The sequence below is a fragment of the Lineus longissimus genome, chromosome 3 (assembly GCF_910592395.1).
Source record: "Lineus longissimus chromosome 3, tnLinLong1.2, whole genome shotgun sequence".
Lineage (NCBI taxonomy): Eukaryota > Metazoa > Nemertea > Pilidiophora > Heteronemertea > Lineidae > Lineus > Lineus longissimus.
The window spans coordinates 16,326,630-16,343,580 of NC_088310.1; the positions used below are offsets into that span (position 1 = coordinate 16,326,630).

Here is a 16,951-nt window from a genome sequence, read left to right on the forward strand (position 1 = left end):
ACTCTCAGCAGCATGCCTAACATTGATCAGCACTTAAATCTCGCTTAAGAACAACAACAATTACTCTGTAATGCAAAATGCCATGGCGCAGTGTCATTCCTGGTCATGCCAATGTTCAGAGAAGCGAGAAAGGTGTGCTGAAATATTATATATAAAGATCACATCTATAGAAAGATGTACATATAATATGTCTATTACCTATCCTCTTTATATCAAAATGGTTAGATGGGGGTTCTTTATATGGCCGTAACTCATTATCTTCATAGCCAACATTCATCCAGCGGTCTTTCATTACTTGCTAATGAAAAATAAGTAACGTATGAATAATATGTAAAATGGGACAATCAGGCCAGCACGAGTGGATTCAGACCAGAAACCAGTTGGGGGACTCACCGTCTTCTCCTGTTAGTGTACTACCTACTTGTAATCAGGGTGCATGCAGGACACAATGGCCGGATATCTGCTTGTGTATCAGGAAAACACCCTCCCTAAAACTGGTCACCAAACTTTCATCAGGATGATGTCAAGTACTGACTTCAACATTTTTGAAAAGTTCAAAGAATGAGACCGAAATTTTGAATATTTTTTTAAAAGTGCAATTTCATTGATGAAATGGGAAGTTAATTTGAGGAAATTATTCATCGTTTTTGACCTAGATTTCTTCACTTAGGCTTTTCATTGATTTGGACAAAAAGAGGCAAACAGTGGGAATAACAGAAACAGCAGTATTCACAGCCAGGCATGTTTTACAGCTAAGGATACACTAGCCTACCATACACAGCACAAATCCAGCCACTGCATTCAAGGGAACAAAATTTTGTGTCCACACACCATGCTCCTGACTACATTTGTCAAAGGCCTGGTCTGAAGGCCCCTACATCTGCTGGCATGTACATCCAACCCCCATGAACTACAGCAAGCTGATTCTGGTCGACACCTGCTCATGCCGTCATAGCAGACGACAAGCATTGTTTCACCAGATGATTTCTGGAATAATTGAACTGAATTACTCAGCTCTATACTGGTTGCAAGGATGATATCTATCCATTTTTCCAAATTCTCATACTAGCATATGAAAACACATCTTTTTTCAGATAAAGACATCAATGGAGATATTCCATTTCATTAATCCCTGTCGACCAAAATAGATTGCAGTAGTCCATGATGCATATATCTCCATATATGCATTGAATATGGCGATGATAGAAGGTGATTGAAAACACAGACACATCATGGTGGTTACCTATTCTGGTGGAGTCATTAATATCTGGGGTGGGTTCTATATATGGTTTTAGTTCATCGTCTTCACAACCTATATTCATCCACTTGTCCTTCATTATCGTCTGCACGGAATGGAAGAAAAACGCATTAAGATTTAAATGTGGTGGGTCACTCAAGGATGTGTGCACTGGTGCTAATTTCAGTAATGTGGTCAAAAGGAAAGGCATAGAGAAGGGAGAATCCTGATCAAGTCCATAGCAATTTAAATTCATTCACCCCTTGGCAGAAACCTGTCACTAACACAATAACATTGGTGCTTATCCTGAAGTATTCATCAATATTTAGTTATAATCATTTGGATTAAAGACAGAAACGTCTAGTTGCTGTCATCTGTACACTGCCACCAATGAACCCCATCACACTCATGAAGTTTAATACGCGACATCACTCTCCTATCCGGCAAAGTTAAACTGCCAGAGGTAGGCTGTCTTGTACATTGCTGTACAGCAGTCTTGTTATTTCATGCTAATTTCTCTAAACACTGAGTGCTACATGTTTACTGGTGGCATTATTATTTTGCACAAGAGAAATACGATCTCCAGACTCCTGAAATTTCCTACACCCACAGGTAATATCAACAACTAAGTTGGTGTAAAATATTTAATTCCATTGATTACAAAATTCATGAATTTTGGTTGATCAAGTTTGATGTGCTTTCTTTGCCATCTGATATAAGAATGCCAACAGAATGTTCACACAAACAGCCAGTCTACAATCAAAAAGCTACCCTGCTCATATTTTGCCCCCCCCCCCACAACTTGCATAAATTTCAGCATAATTGCTTTGGACTTGGTGGGACAAGATTGAGTAGTTGTAAAAGTGATTGTGGTAAAAATATAGAAAAGAGAATCATTGGGTAGTTGGGGGTAAACATGTGGGATAGAAATCTTTTTAATACAAGAAAAATCCTCTCCACTTTAGTTGACAAAGTTCTTAATTGCTCAATACGTAGTAAATGGGGTGAAATGTCACCAGATCATTTGCACACACATGTACTGAAAGTATGTGGAGGGGTCTCCTCATTGTTAATGAGATTATTAAATAGGGAACCATGCAGTTTATCAAGGACACCAAACATGTTACGATAACTTTAATACATCTAGAAGGACTGCGAATCCAAGAACTTCCACAATGGAAATCCCAAGAAAAATCTGTTACCCAATCATTTACTTTAACAAGCTTATGCCAGATACTATTAGAGCAATCCAACTACTTTTCACAGAGAAGTAAAGTGTCCAATTCTTAAAATTTCCTCATTATCATTGTGCCATAGTGTCAAATTTCTCCGTGTTTTTATTCCGATGCATAGTTGCCAATGGATGGTTTGTTCAATCAAGGCAGAGACACTTCACCAATCAGCCCAACTGATTTACATGAGTTCCAACAATAGTGAAACGAATGCATTTTTCATTTCTTCGAAAGAAATGTTATATTTCATAAAGACGGCGTAAACAATTATAGTTAATAGAGGGCAAATTTTACCAAGAAGGGGATTCACACCATAAAAAGACTAAATATGAGATATCATTGAATAGAAAGGAAAGACAATGAGTAGCAGTCATGCCAAGAAGCTAAGGGGAAAGGGGTTCGATTGGAGGGGGTCCAGTACAAGCCTGGCAACTGTTGTGTCAATTTCCTGTGATTAAAGACAAAATTCAGCGGACACTCTTTGAGAATGTCATACATGGTTGCTCTGACCTGACATTGTCCCAAAAAATCGCGAACTTCCCAGAAAACATTGTACTCCCTGTTGGTGAATCCATTTTCAAGTCTGATCTGAATACAAAGCTATCAGTACATCCACACAGTGTACAAACGACCAGTGATTACGTTCTTTTCTTACACGGTATTTTAACGCGAATGTGGTATTTTTTCAAACGGCTATACCCCGTCACCAATAAAATTTGCACTTGCCCACCCTAAACAGCGAAGAATTGGGCCATTGGAATGATCTTCCTGTTGGTATAGCAGGGTCTTCTTTATTGCTTATACACACCCATTTACATTCCTATCAAAGTAGGTCAAATTTCCATCTGCAAACTAATTGCCCTATGCCTTTTGAAATAGTCTATTCAAATAAGCACTGCTACCAAATAATGAGCGTCTAGTCGGCGCTATATAGAATCTACAGAAGTATATCCGATGCTTTCCATATACATATTTCCATATGGAAAGTGGCAGGTACCTCAGTACATTCTACCACTCTATGTATATCCAGTATGGCACCGTATGAAGGTGTGAATTGATGGTTGCTGTCGGTCATGGGGGCAATTAATCAGTGTTTCTACATAAAATGTTGACCGATTTGGGAGGGGAAAGGCTCCTGGCATGAAAGCTTCTAAATATGACCACATCATCAACATTGAAGATCATCACAAGAAGCAACAACCAGGGTAATCACAATGCATGAAAAAATGGTCAAAGATTAAATGACCCTGAAAAAAATTGATTAGGGCAAGTTGAATGTCCACGAGTTGTATTTGAATTTTAAACTGATGAAGCCTGATGCTTACAATGTTGATGATAATTGAATTCAACAGACATGCATCATATTAACAGTCAGCCTATAGGTATCATAATTTCACCTTTCAGTAAGAGTCTGATCGACATGTTAAGTAATTAATCAAGATAGATTATTCAGATGAACATTATTTACTTCAAAGTATGACTGATGTTTGCCTAAATCTGGTTTCTTTTTTCTCAACACAACCTCTGGCGCCACTTTATTGATACTTACTTCTAAACTACACCGTTTGGCGGGATTTAGTACTAAAAATTTCTTCAGGAGATTTTCACAGTCTGTTGACATATAAAAAGGTATTCTGTATTTCCCCCGTAACACTCTTTCTCGTAATTCCTGCAATAAAGAAGGATACAATGTATGTAAGTACCGGTAAAGATATGAAAGAATGTGGATGCAAATGACAGCTGTTATTCACTAGAAGGTCTTGTTTAAATGTACTTTCATGAGACCATTCTGAAATCGTTTGTTGCACTGATTAGTGGTTGAAAACCTGAAGGCGCACGGCTGAGGAAGTCTTAAAATGGGGCAATACAAGTTTTCTTTATCTCTAATAAAGTGTCACCGACCAATCAATGTGACACTCAAAAGATAACTTTTTATTGTATTGTAATTGTACTGCCTGTGAAGTAGGTCTTTACCAGGAATGACGACAGGTGACATGATTCCAAGCAATTTTCTTCCTGTGCACCTTGAACAGGTAACACTCCTTACCTTTAAATTTTGACCATCAAATGGTAATGACCCACTGACTAATGTGTATAATATGACACCTAAACTCCAAACATCTACTTCAGGTCCGTCGTACTTTTTACCTGGAATGAAGAGGAGACAAATGAAAAAGAACAGCAAACATTGCCATCACCAGAAACATTTCAGCTCACTGGCGCATCATCAGCAGGAAAAATAAATTATCAGAGCAGGGGTGTTGAAAACCTTATGAACTTTAACAGAGTCACAAGCCATAACATGAACAATTTTAATTTGATTAACTCAAAGAGATAACACTTCTATGGGTACTTTTACCAGTAGGGATAATGTGAATTTGGTGCTTTTGAACAACTAGGCGTAGGCCATTGGTTATGCAAATCTAATTAACATTATTTTGTTTATGACTGTGTAAGTCAATTCAGACAATTTACATGTGTAGTTATGTTTTTTACTGTGAAAGCATGCCAGTTGAAGTCATCACATTTCTAAATGTAGTCCTGCCCATTATGAATCAGAGCAGTAATGATCATAACACCCGGCCATTTCCACATAGGATTTCCCACTTCCATGAACCCAATTGAATTGACAATACGAAACCACACATGACATATCCTGTTACTCATAATAGCAACATAATACATAGCACATGTGCTCACTGATAATAACATGTTTGTTTTCAAATAGTCGATAAATTGTGTTTCTAATAGGACAATGATTTCAACAATTATCAAATCAATCGATGCTGTGTGCCTATGTCATCACGTCGTTTGAAATCAGTGATGTTGTAGTAACACCAAGGCTCACAAGTTGGCAGCACCAGTATGCTTTAGCCACAAGAAATGCATGGAGGATTCTGTAATATGAACGAAATCCAGATTTTTATGACTTTATTCTGCTCTCAACACCACCAAGTTCACTTGAAGAAACACATCTCAGGTGTATACATTCATTATAAAGCAAGACAGTTAGACATATTCGGCACATCAGTTACATTAACAACACAACCCTGATTGAACAATTATTTCCGTGAATTATTAAAGCCATGTTCATTTTCTCAGTACAAAAAAAATAATGAAATAAATCATCTGATAATCTGGCAAGCTGTCTGCAAAGTACTTTTTTTGTGCCTCACTTGCAATAAAGCAATGCATGAAAACAAGGACCACACGTTTTAAGGTCAGGCTACAATCTCTACAAGTGAATCATCCAGCCTGGCAGAGCTGTGTGGCTTCTTCCTTTCTTTGTTTAATAAAACAGAGTCATCAGCAATCCAACCTCACACGAATTCTTTGTGTGTTTGCCTGCCATCTCATTCACTGATGTCACTACAGCTGGGATCTTTTGCAGATTTTTAAAAAGTATTCTTATCAAGAGCTGCCATTTTATGGCTGGTTGTTATCTCATTTACCGACTTGGTGTTCATCACTGGATTTTCTATATTAGAAGTATGGAAAAGACTTGACTTTTCATTGAAAAACATTGGCGGGGATTTTAAGAGGGGTGGCAGTGAGATTTAAGAGGGGTGCCGCGATTGGAAAATCACTACAAAATCTGAATTTTAAGGAGTTGGGAGAAAATCCAACACTCTCAACAAACACTAAAATCAAATCTTTTCTCCTAAGGTCAAAAGTCAGTCTCATGCCCTTGCACAAAATCTTGCAACTAAATAGTGTTTCAGCTGGAGTTTTAGCAGGGCGCAGCAACCTGCCGCTCTCATTTTCTCTTCTGCTAATACATTTCCATTCATCAAAACAGCGCACTGCCGAGGTTGTCAATCCAACTCTGCCAAGGTTGTGCCATCTTCTGCCTGGCTTTTTTTAGATTTCTAGCTGAAGCACTACTACAGTTATTAGACAGAGCCAATCTGACCTCAGCAGCAAGCTGAAAGGAACATGCTTACCTTGGAACAATTCAGGTGCTGCATAGGGAGGACTACCGCAAAACGTGTCCAATTTGTTCCCTGGTGTGAATTCATTACTAAACCCGAAATCTGCTATTTTTATGTTCATGTCTGCATCCAGAAGTAAATTTTCAGCCTGAAAAAAATGAATAAATGTCAGTAACTTCCAATTTTTAGTAAAATGGGGGGGGGGATGGGTTTGGAGGGAATCACTTAGGGCAGCTACCGTTAAGCCATGTTCAGTTCTGACGATAGGAAACATAGAAGTGAGTGCTGAGCAACCATCATTACGTGCATTCTTATTGCCCCAACAAAATAAAAAGATACGGGATTAATCATGAAAGGCGACTGTCAGTTAGCGTTCGGAAATGAAAAAGGGAACAGACACCAACGCCTCGACAAAATGTCCCCTTCTGCAAATTTGGGGCATAAAAATAAAGAGATTGCCGAAATCTGCATATGAAAACCTCATCGTCACAACTGTTGTGCAAGAAACTTCTTCAGTTCCTGATATCCGAGTCAATTCCTCGTCTGTGATAGCAAAAATGTAGAACACTCAATTCCATCGCAGTACCTACTTTTAAATCCCTATGTACTATGTGTTTTTGATGACAATACTGAACTGCTGACACAATCTGGAAAAAGACAAGGCACATTTTGTTACAACTCAAAGAAAATGCAAAACCCAATACCATTCAGGAGCTTTTGGTCACTGAAACTGACAACACCCACTGTCACACAAATAAGCAATACCTGGGTGAGAGCACAGCAGCTTCTAGGCACAGACACACAAAGGCAGCAAGTCACTGCTCTTTCTTCATTCAAGCAAATAACTTCCTTCGCACTCGCAGCCCTCACAAGACCTATATCATGCAACCACAGCAACCCAAAGAGTAAACTTTATATTTTTCTCTCCATACTTGATTCTCTTCACTTTATAAAGAAGTACTTGATTTCTGCAGCTCTTGCCGATCATTTTTGGCTGACCATTGGATTTACATCTCGATATTTATCACACCTTATTCCTTTAGCATATATAGGCCTACAGTCCACATGAGTGGTACTAGTCGTAGTTCCACCTATCATAAAACCCCGTGTTTTTTCAAGACCCGTGTCTTCGCCGTGTGTCAAAAAACCTGGGGCGCACTTCGGTCTATCAGTGGTGTTAGATAATGGTTAATAGCCCCGGCGACAGGTGCGCTGTAGGTAGGGAGCTCTCCTGTGTTTCTTTCCCGTTGGAGGGGAATTTCGTGTGCGCAATACTGAGGCAACTACACCGCGCCATCTGTCGCCGGGTCTTAGAACTTGCAATTGCCGGGGCTATTCAGATTCCACCTATCAAAAAACCTGTGTTGAACACGGGTCTAAATTAGCCCCCGATTAGCCCCATCGAGCTCGATGGGGCTAATAGACACGGGGATTTGACACACGGGTCTATTTAGACACGGCAATTCATAGGTGTAAGCGCAAAAGACACGGGGATTTGATAGGTGGAAGTACGACTATTAACAAAGATATTATCCGTGGACCTACTGGCACGTATATGATGTATAGCTGAGCACTGTATACTTGCACACAGTGTATGAGGGCGGAGGCACATTTCGATTTGATTTTTTAATTTTCTATTACAGAATTTCAGCATGATTACATTTCTGGTGGTTAACAGGCGTCAGTCTGTGGAACGGAAGGTTGAAGGTTCGAGCTAAAATCATAGGTTTTTCCAACGCGGCAAGTTGGTCAGCCATTACTTAGGATGCAAACTACCTTCTCGCCAGGTGCTGCCCTGGCATTACAGAAAGGAGTTTGAAGTAAAGAGTGTCTCAAAAGCCAAATCTGACTCGCCATTTCATTAGGGGTGACACCATAATAAATAAACTTTACTACACACATTATGCATCCACCGTGTTGATCATTGGTTTGAAGCATAAAGGTTGCCAAACAAATTGCAGACAAAACATCTCAGTAGGAGGTCAACTGCAAGAAGTCTAGGGGGACAAACACTACAAGCAAGGACAAACACTCAATACACTAGGACTGACCAGTCATTCCACTGCTATTGGCAGTCCTATTTCAAACCACGCTCTGTACTCTCGACACAAGGCCTATTATATTCTGACCCAGAATAGAATAGAGTAGCCTATAACATAATCATTTAGAGCACAATAGAGATTTCTAGGCCTAGTGGTACTACAATGGTGTGGACCTCACAATGTCTTACAAGTTGGTGTACTCTGTACAGTATGCAGGGGCCGGCCAATGTACGAGAATAATGCAAGAAGTCCTATCGTGAATGTTCATTCGCATGACTTAAGAAAGTGTGCAAATGTCATGGCTTTCTAAAATTAACCCTCCACATTACATCTCACTGGGGCAAAATGGTCATCCTAAGCTCTATTCTGAATTCTACTTGACTGAAATCCCAGTGCATGGCATGAATTGCTGACATTCTTGGGTGGGCGTTTGTAAAAAACCAAATAATTCAAGTAACGCAAAATTCTAATTCTTGCGATGATGGCCGAAACAACAGTTGCATGCCCCAACAGCTGGCTGGCTGGATCACCCCTTTCCTCTCAAAAAGTCTCATTCATTTTTTGCTTGCATCACCCTAATCATCCAAGACAAATCTCATCAACCTTTTCTGCAAGTTCAGATATTTTTGTCAAAGATTAATGACATCATTTGATGATCCATCAATCTTTAACATCAATTTTATAGACCCTGTCCATATAAAGCAGCCATTGAGTACTTCTACTGTCTTTTCATTAGATAGCCAGCGATTGCTCAAGGTTGATCTAAAGTTATTTATTCATGAACAGTAAGTTAGACATGTTCCAAAGTTACTTCAGGGATTGTTTGTGAATTTAGAGCAGATATCGTTTTGCACCTAGTCAATGTTCATAAATTGCAGAATAATGAACTAGTGGACTGTTGATTCACGTAATAGATGCACTTGCTGGCATTACCTTAATGAATGAACTTCTATTTAATCACTGGGAAAACAGCCAACTCGATCAACTAATGAACTCACTATAGTCTATACCAAGTATGGATTAAATCTATATCTGTGTGTACTAAGTTTTTGCATACAATTGTGTTGATTAGCTGTTATACAGTGCTTTTATCTTAGGCTGTGTCAAATCTCCTTGAAATTTTAAAAGCGGTTCAGAATGATGAGTTACCCATGTCGGAATTGGATTGTGATCTGGAGTTGACCTGAGCAGATTGGTACGAGGGCCAAGATGGCTCATTTTAACCCAAATGTCATTATTCAAACCTCGTCCTGGTCGGTTTGCTATTATATATGTATGCTTTATGTTTTCTTACTTGAAATGACTGACAGAAGTTCACCGTTCTCAACTGAAATCGATGTTTGAAGATTTAAATTTTGCATTCGGTCAACTTCTCCTCAGACATCACAAAGCCACCAGAGATGAAGAATGTATTGTAAATGAGGGATATGATCATGAATAGTACCTGTCTAAATTTGGCCCTGGCTTCCTTTTCTTTCATTCTCCCATGTGCAACGAGGTAGTCAAATACTTCACCTGAAAGTATAAGATGAGAAATACATTTATAATGGTGCATATCATATGGACAGCCATTACTAAGACAACAATGATGTCCAAAGGTGTGTGAATCTGAACTAATTTCTGGCAGTGTTGGCACAATCAAAGCGACAGACACTCAGCACAGACCTTGCCCTGAAATGAAGGGTTAAAATCATGCTATAACTGCTATGCCTTGTACATTTCTATGCATGTAACTACAAGGAAGATGAGTCACCGGCCAACTTGAAGATTCCAGTACTATGAAGTCCTGTAATAGAGCTCTTATTCAACATCAACCCCCACAAGTTCCAAGTTGGTCCTCATCAACGGGGATGAGTTGCACACCTGTGAGTTCATGGATGTTGAGAAGTTCTTTCCAGAGCAGTACCGCTACTAGCCTAACTGATGACTAAAAGTTCGTAACTTGAATCGGAAATGGAATGCGTGTGATTAACAGTTTTGAGCAGAAGTCACTAAGTGTGGAACTACATGTAGTACCCACATGTTGAACACCTATCATTCCTCAAAACCACTATGCGCTGCTCCAACAACCAACAGCAATAGCAATAAATGCCTTTTTTCAAACGTTCAAGGTGCGAATACAGGGGGTGCACGCCTGCAACGAACACCTGAATTTGCCTCCACTTTCAATTCAACTATTAAAGGCAATCCACAGCTGGCAATACATGTCAGACAGACAGTTTTCGACAAATGACATTATTCAAGTAACAGTATAGCATAATTTCATCTTTTCGCTATTTACCACGGGATGCTCACAACACCGTCGAACAATTCACTCCCATTTCTATGTGAGAAGCAGCCTTTATATTGATGCAACAAAAACAAGCCAAACAGAATCTAATTAGAGCACCTTACTGTCATTCACATCATAAAGAAAGCATATCACCTCTGACTGGTATGGCGGAGCAAATTATTGAACTTCAAATTTAGAAAGCCCTTCGTCTGAAACAGTGATCAGGAAGCCCAGAGCTTTAGCCATATTTATGAGGCTCCAAGTATTAAAGGCAGAGTGAACAATAAATGATGACAATTAGGACAAGGGATTGGTTCATTATATATGGAAAGTATGTTGGCCACTTGTCAAAATTTCAAATCACATCTGCAGCACTTGCTCCACAACCCAGGTCTCATGACCCAGCCCTTCCCCATACAGACAAATATGGATTGAGCTCTGCTTCCAATGGTGACCACTCATGGCAACAGTCACTTAGCAAGATGACGATCTGTCATAAAAAGCTTGCCAATGAGCCACTCTTGACATTTACAAGCAATATACATGTATAGCCTGTATGACAAGATAACACAACTACAGCTAAGGATAAACTAATTTAGCATGTACGTCACGAATCGACTCATCTTCCAATAGCCTACAACTCGCCAGACTGTAAGACATCTCATCCTGCTCCTCGGTTGCAACAAAACAGATCGTATAACTACTGAGAATTCCTTACAGTCATTGAAGAAGCACAATGAGCCATCACTTGAAAATAAGCCATGAATATCTCACTGATTCTGCTGTTTTCCAGTGATGATACGTGCCACCTATACATCATATTAAGAGTGCTTTATAAAGTGTACTGATGGGCATCTGAACTATGAAGAATATCATGCATACTAGTATTCCATATTGGCTAGAATTAGAAATCCGTAAGCAATTAGAACTCCTTTGGAACTAGAAATTGACTTGTCTGTCAATCTGAAGACCGCCCTTTATAGTGTATTAGGATGATGATGAGGAAGAAGACTGGTCAGTGCCCAAACAAACTTCTACGCAAAAGGTCCATACATTATCAAGGATAGCGCAGATTAAATGAAAACTTTTGCCTCTTTTCACAGCTTGTTTTTCTAGTCCAAGCTCTTGCTGTCTATCCTTGATGATTCAGCAGTCAATATTGTTATTATTTTCAATTTATTTACATATCATGCTTAATATCGAAACATGAAACATGTGTAAAACAAAACAACTGCCTAAATTGTAAGAGATAATCTATCCCATGATCTCATAGTGGGGTATTCAGGACATGATTGATGGAGAGGCTCTAATAGAATTCGTGCTGAAGAACTACCTTGTTTCATGATTTCAATTCTAGCATCCCAAGTGTCATCAGCTAGCATCATTATGAGACTATGAGAATAATCCTGTCATGACCAGCATGATTAAGTTTGGTTTGCGGGTGCAATACTGTCAGCAGGCACCTGTGGAAGACTTTCTATATATCATATCAGTGTTCTCCACAGGGTTTTCTCAAGGTAGGGTGATACCCTTGATTTTCATGACGTTTTACCAGTGTGCAACACAAGGTAGGGGCCAGCAATTTGAGGTAGGGTGGCCCTATAGGAACCCTCTACAAAGTTCTAGAGCAAGGTAGGGTGGCTCTTCCAAGGTAGGGTGGGCCACCCTGACAACTAGCCTTGTGGAGAACACCGCATATGATTTAAGACTCTTTCACCAGTCTCCTCAAATTATTACAGAGACTGTTCATTGATTGCAATTGACTCGTCATGAACTCGATTTTGGGGCATAAGCTTCTGGTGACCAGTCACGTGTTTTTCTGTAGGATGGGTAACCTCGATTCAAGTGAATAATCTGCAATACCAGAGCACTCGGTATGACACTGCATCCACTGTATGCACTGAAAATGTATGGCTCGCCTCGGGTAAATCAACGAGGCTTCCTCGACCCTCCACTATGAGGCAGGCTAAATGAAGAGCAGCAGAGGTTACAACCTCTTTCAGCATGTTTATCAGTGCAACCAAATGGCTCCTATACTGGCAAAGCATAGTATCCAGTGAAGCCACTTATGGCCGTACACATAATGAATGCTCAATAGGTGTCTACAGGAAACATGTATAGTATAATGTACACCACTTCTCCGTATTGATCTGGCTGTCTAACACACTGCAGGGTAGTGGTGGAGAACTCTTGGAGCCTACTCAGTCAATAAGGTAATCAATTGTACTGGGAGTTGGGGAGATCACTGGGGATAACAATTTTCAAGAAATATGGCTACAGTCAGTCAAGACCTATTGTCGCATTGGGACGTTGACTGATCTCCCGATTGGGAGGGAGGTCACATTAAGTTGGCGAGTTTCCTACCAAGCGAAGACCAGTTGGCGCCACTCCGCCACCGTATCACCAACAAGGGAAACGCCCACCCAACCAAATCACACCAGAGATCATTCAACTCAAGCCAATTAGGCGACTCCTGCAGTTACAGGCGGGAATGTTAAATCCAACATTATGACCTTCTCTCAAAGATGTGGCCATTTTTGCCTACAATGCAAATGTTCTACAGATTATAGACCAGTTTTACCGGTCCTGCGAGAGATGCATGTAAGGCGAACTATAGCAATCTAAATGTAGTGTATCAGTCATATTGTTCAAGAGCAGATGGGGTAGACCTGTCAATCCATTTCTGAACCTCTTATCATCATGACACAGATTCCTAAACAATGCTTTCTTAAAAGTATCGTGGTCATCTTGGTGTCAATCAATGCTGTACTTTAGACAACACAAGCATGTTGCAATAAAATGCTTTCTGTTCCGCCCAGTTAGACAAGAACCAGTGACGCATTCAACAAATGAATTAAAAAGCATCAATAAACACACCAGATCAATACAACCATCATGTCCTGCATAGTGCATCAGTTACCAAGTACGCCCAATATCAGACATGTCAGAACAAAACTGTGATTGCCATTCCAGATTATTTTGTCTCACTCCAACATGTATTCAACCACTGAACAACCGCTTTGGAAAAAAACAGTATACTGCCAAAACAATACAATTTTTTTTGATTATCCGTCCAGCAGGGTATTCTGACAGTACAGCACGTATTGATTGTACAGATATGATAAGCACATGAATGCCTTCACAACAGCCCAAAATTTGATTTTTGATACAAATTTCAATAGCAGTCACCGTAGGCAGTCAATGACTGCGTTAGTTTGCATGCTAACTAGATTATGTCCTTTTGTCTGTTTATTTCTGACAGATCTTGGATTTTCTCAGAACAAAGAATACTAAAAATAGAAATAATTGCATGTAGGCCGCTCATTTCAGGAAAGAAAGCCGAGGATGGCCCAATTCATAGGTTTGACTAAAGGTCAATGACAAGTTATGAAAGATCAGTACTTGTACTGGGTCATCATCAGATTGTCCTACATAATGGGAGACAATTATTAAATACTCAGAAAGCTTTTACGGCCTTTATGAGTCGGTTTTTGTTCAGCTGCAGGCAATACAAGAACAAAATAGGAACACATTTCAAGTACATGTAAACATGCCAGCAGGTCACATGTAAAATGGGAAAGTTGCATTGGGACAGGAAGGCCAAAGGTTGCAGAGTATTCACAATGCACATGACACATCAGGAACACACCACAAATGCATTTAGCTCAAATTTTCTATTTGATGCCAAGTTTCTTTGCCTCAAATAAGGGGACTTAAACTGAACTTAAATGTGAATTTCAAAATCTTTGTTAAAACTGTGACCAGTGTATGCCAGGGCTCAAGCTAGACTTTATTAGTCGAGAGTCAAAAATCTCAGGAGTCCTGTAACAGATTTTAAGTTAACCATATTAACAGTTTCAAATGTAATGGTCCTGAGCCAAGTTTCGTGCTTCAAAAGACACTTTTCAGGGGATCTCGAGCCCTTGTATGCTAATTTAGATGATAATTTTGGCAGAAAGTTGTTAGACACAGTCAAAGTGAGTATAGTGTTCACGTTTATTTTAAAACAGTCATCGTATCATTGTCGGGAAACCATGAAAATGAAAGGTAGACAGTCAGCACCATCTTTTTACCTCTGCAATATTAAAAATTATGTCACCTCTGCAACCTAAATTATGTATAAAATGTTGTTTTAACTGGAATTAGAATCACTTAAAGGAGCGACTTAATAATTTATCTCACCATAAATAACATAACTGTCACTGGTTTTGCCACCAACTTCAAATAACTACTGCCAGTTTGCAACATAACTTTCTGATAATGTGTTTGTAGCCAGATAGAGTAGCTAGGTCTGATGTGGTGAAGTGGAAAGCTTGGGTAATGGGCCAACCCGGAGGGAATTGCTGATTGATGTCACGAGCTTCCGGGAAAGCCACGCATCAGCTGGAATCTGTCAGAGGAGAGTCGATAAATCGATTCCAATGATGGAAGGCTGCTCGGACCACGACAGCCTGTGTGAGCAGATTCAGAATCAATTGGTATACGGCTTTTAAGCCCGATCGCCTGGCCATGTGTTATGAGACTAGTGAATCAATAAATTTGGAATAGAAATCCGCAAGATAGTGATTCAGCTGAACATTAAGGTGATGGAAGATCTGGTGCTGACTGTGTTGATAGTCGATGGATGTGTGGGCTGGAAGACAAGGCAGGCCACGTATCTTGTACAGTAATAGATTAACATAACTGCTAATTTTCAATTCATCGTCTCAAAACCAACTTCTTAAAATGATAATACAGAATACCTTTAAAACAGGTTTCATTGAATCAAAACATAACAAAACGAGAAAAAATAAAGGAGCTTTTTACAAAACAATAACTGCCAGAGGGAACTAAAGCTTATTTAGAATAGAGTAACAGAAGTTTAAGCCAAAACTAGAAATATTCCTTTTTCGGTAGAGGTTTGGATAGGTGGTCATCTGTTGAGGTCAAAGAAGTAAATCATTTCATCAAATGGCAATCCTTAGGGAGCCGGCATATGTCTTTTCGACTTCTTTTTTCCCCCTGTAAATTAGGACAAGTTCAAGCTGCACTTTCTAAGTCTGGCACTGGCACTGGAATGGTTCGTATATATGCAGACAACAACTTCATTTCCGTTAAATATGTTGATGAACCCGTCATGCAAACACTCGTTTCTAATTCCATCACAGCTGCAACAAGCAGACACTGCATTTACAATCACGTTTAAATACTGAGAAATATGAAATGTAAAGAAACCAACTCACCTCCGCTGGCATATTCCATAACCAGGTATAATGTCTTGTCAGTTTCTATCACTTCAAAGAGTTTGACTGAAAAAAGAATGATCAGAAATAACATTCTGAAAAACAATCTGAGTATAATATAAAGGAAACTGGTTCCTGTAGAATAGTGATTAGTGAGATGACCTTATATCAGCTTATATTTGAATTATAAAACGAGAATGCCTCAGAAATCTCGGACATATAAAAGTTACAAAATGTGATAAGCAAAATATCTTTAGCATCAAGAAAACAAGGCATGTGACAAAAGCCGGTGCAGACTTGAACTTGATCACCAATATTGGAAAGATTAAAGAGAACTATTCGATCCAAGCTATTTGCTAATGTATTGTAAGACGCTAGTTGATGACAACCTACATACGTAGCTAGTCCACATTGATTTTCCAGACCATAGGTCAATTGCAATGTCACTTTGTATTTTCGCCATCACAAGGCAAGCAGCTTTGGTGAAACCAGAGTGTACTGATGTACATTTATGTTCAGCTCGAACTTACCTATATTGGGGTGGTCTAACAGCTTCATTATTCTGACTTCTCTGAAGAGCTATGAATGAGAGAGAATAGCAAGAGTTAGAAAAAAATTTGAGAAGTCCAGATTTCTCTATGACAGCTACTATTCAATGTTGTACACTGTTCCCACTACAGTACCAGAACCACATCTACAATTACAAAGGCAAAGAGTTATTAATTATTAATATTATAACTACCAGGCATGAGAGCAGACTTAGAGGCTTCAGTCTGAAATATCTTTTCAGTAAGGTGGTACCCGCGTCGCGGCGTGGAGGGGGGGGTCGAGGGGGGTATCCCCCTCGCCTTGGAGAAATTTGACAATCATAATACCCTAGATGCCATTTCCTGGCATTTGAAACCCATCTTCTTGCAGAAATATTTACATGTTTTGAAACATATTTCATCAAAAAGAATGAAACTTTGAACCTCTAGGTTTTAATTCTTCAGGAAATTTATGCTCAAAATATGG

The 16,951-nt window shown here is 39.4% G+C and overlaps 1 protein-coding gene across 27 annotated transcripts in view; it reads right to left on the reverse strand.

Moving 5' to 3' along the window:
- The window catches only part of LOC135484037 (MAP/microtubule affinity-regulating kinase 3-like), a 70,436-nt gene that overhangs the window by 36,838 nt on the left and 16,647 nt on the right, over window positions 1–16,951 (reverse strand). For 22 of the 27 annotated variants that reach the window (XM_064765075.1, XM_064765073.1, XM_064765071.1 and 19 more), the window contains 8 exons: window positions 16,468–16,516; window positions 15,938–16,003; window positions 9,888–9,958; window positions 6,992–7,048; window positions 6,414–6,549; window positions 4,517–4,617; window positions 4,019–4,138; window positions 199–298 (listed from right to left, as the gene is read on the reverse strand). In XM_064765075.1, coding sequence (XP_064621145.1) covers window positions 199–298; window positions 4,019–4,138; window positions 4,517–4,617; window positions 6,414–6,549; window positions 6,992–7,048; window positions 9,888–9,958; window positions 15,938–16,003; window positions 16,468–16,516 — 700 coding nt within the window. Of the gene's footprint in view, window positions 1–198; window positions 299–1,243; window positions 1,344–4,018; window positions 4,139–4,516; window positions 4,618–6,413; window positions 6,550–6,991; window positions 7,049–9,887; window positions 9,959–15,937; window positions 16,004–16,467; window positions 16,517–16,951 lie in introns of all 27 variants that reach the window. The other 5 variants (XM_064765076.1, XM_064765072.1, XM_064765081.1 and 2 more) reach the window with 1 other exon arrangement.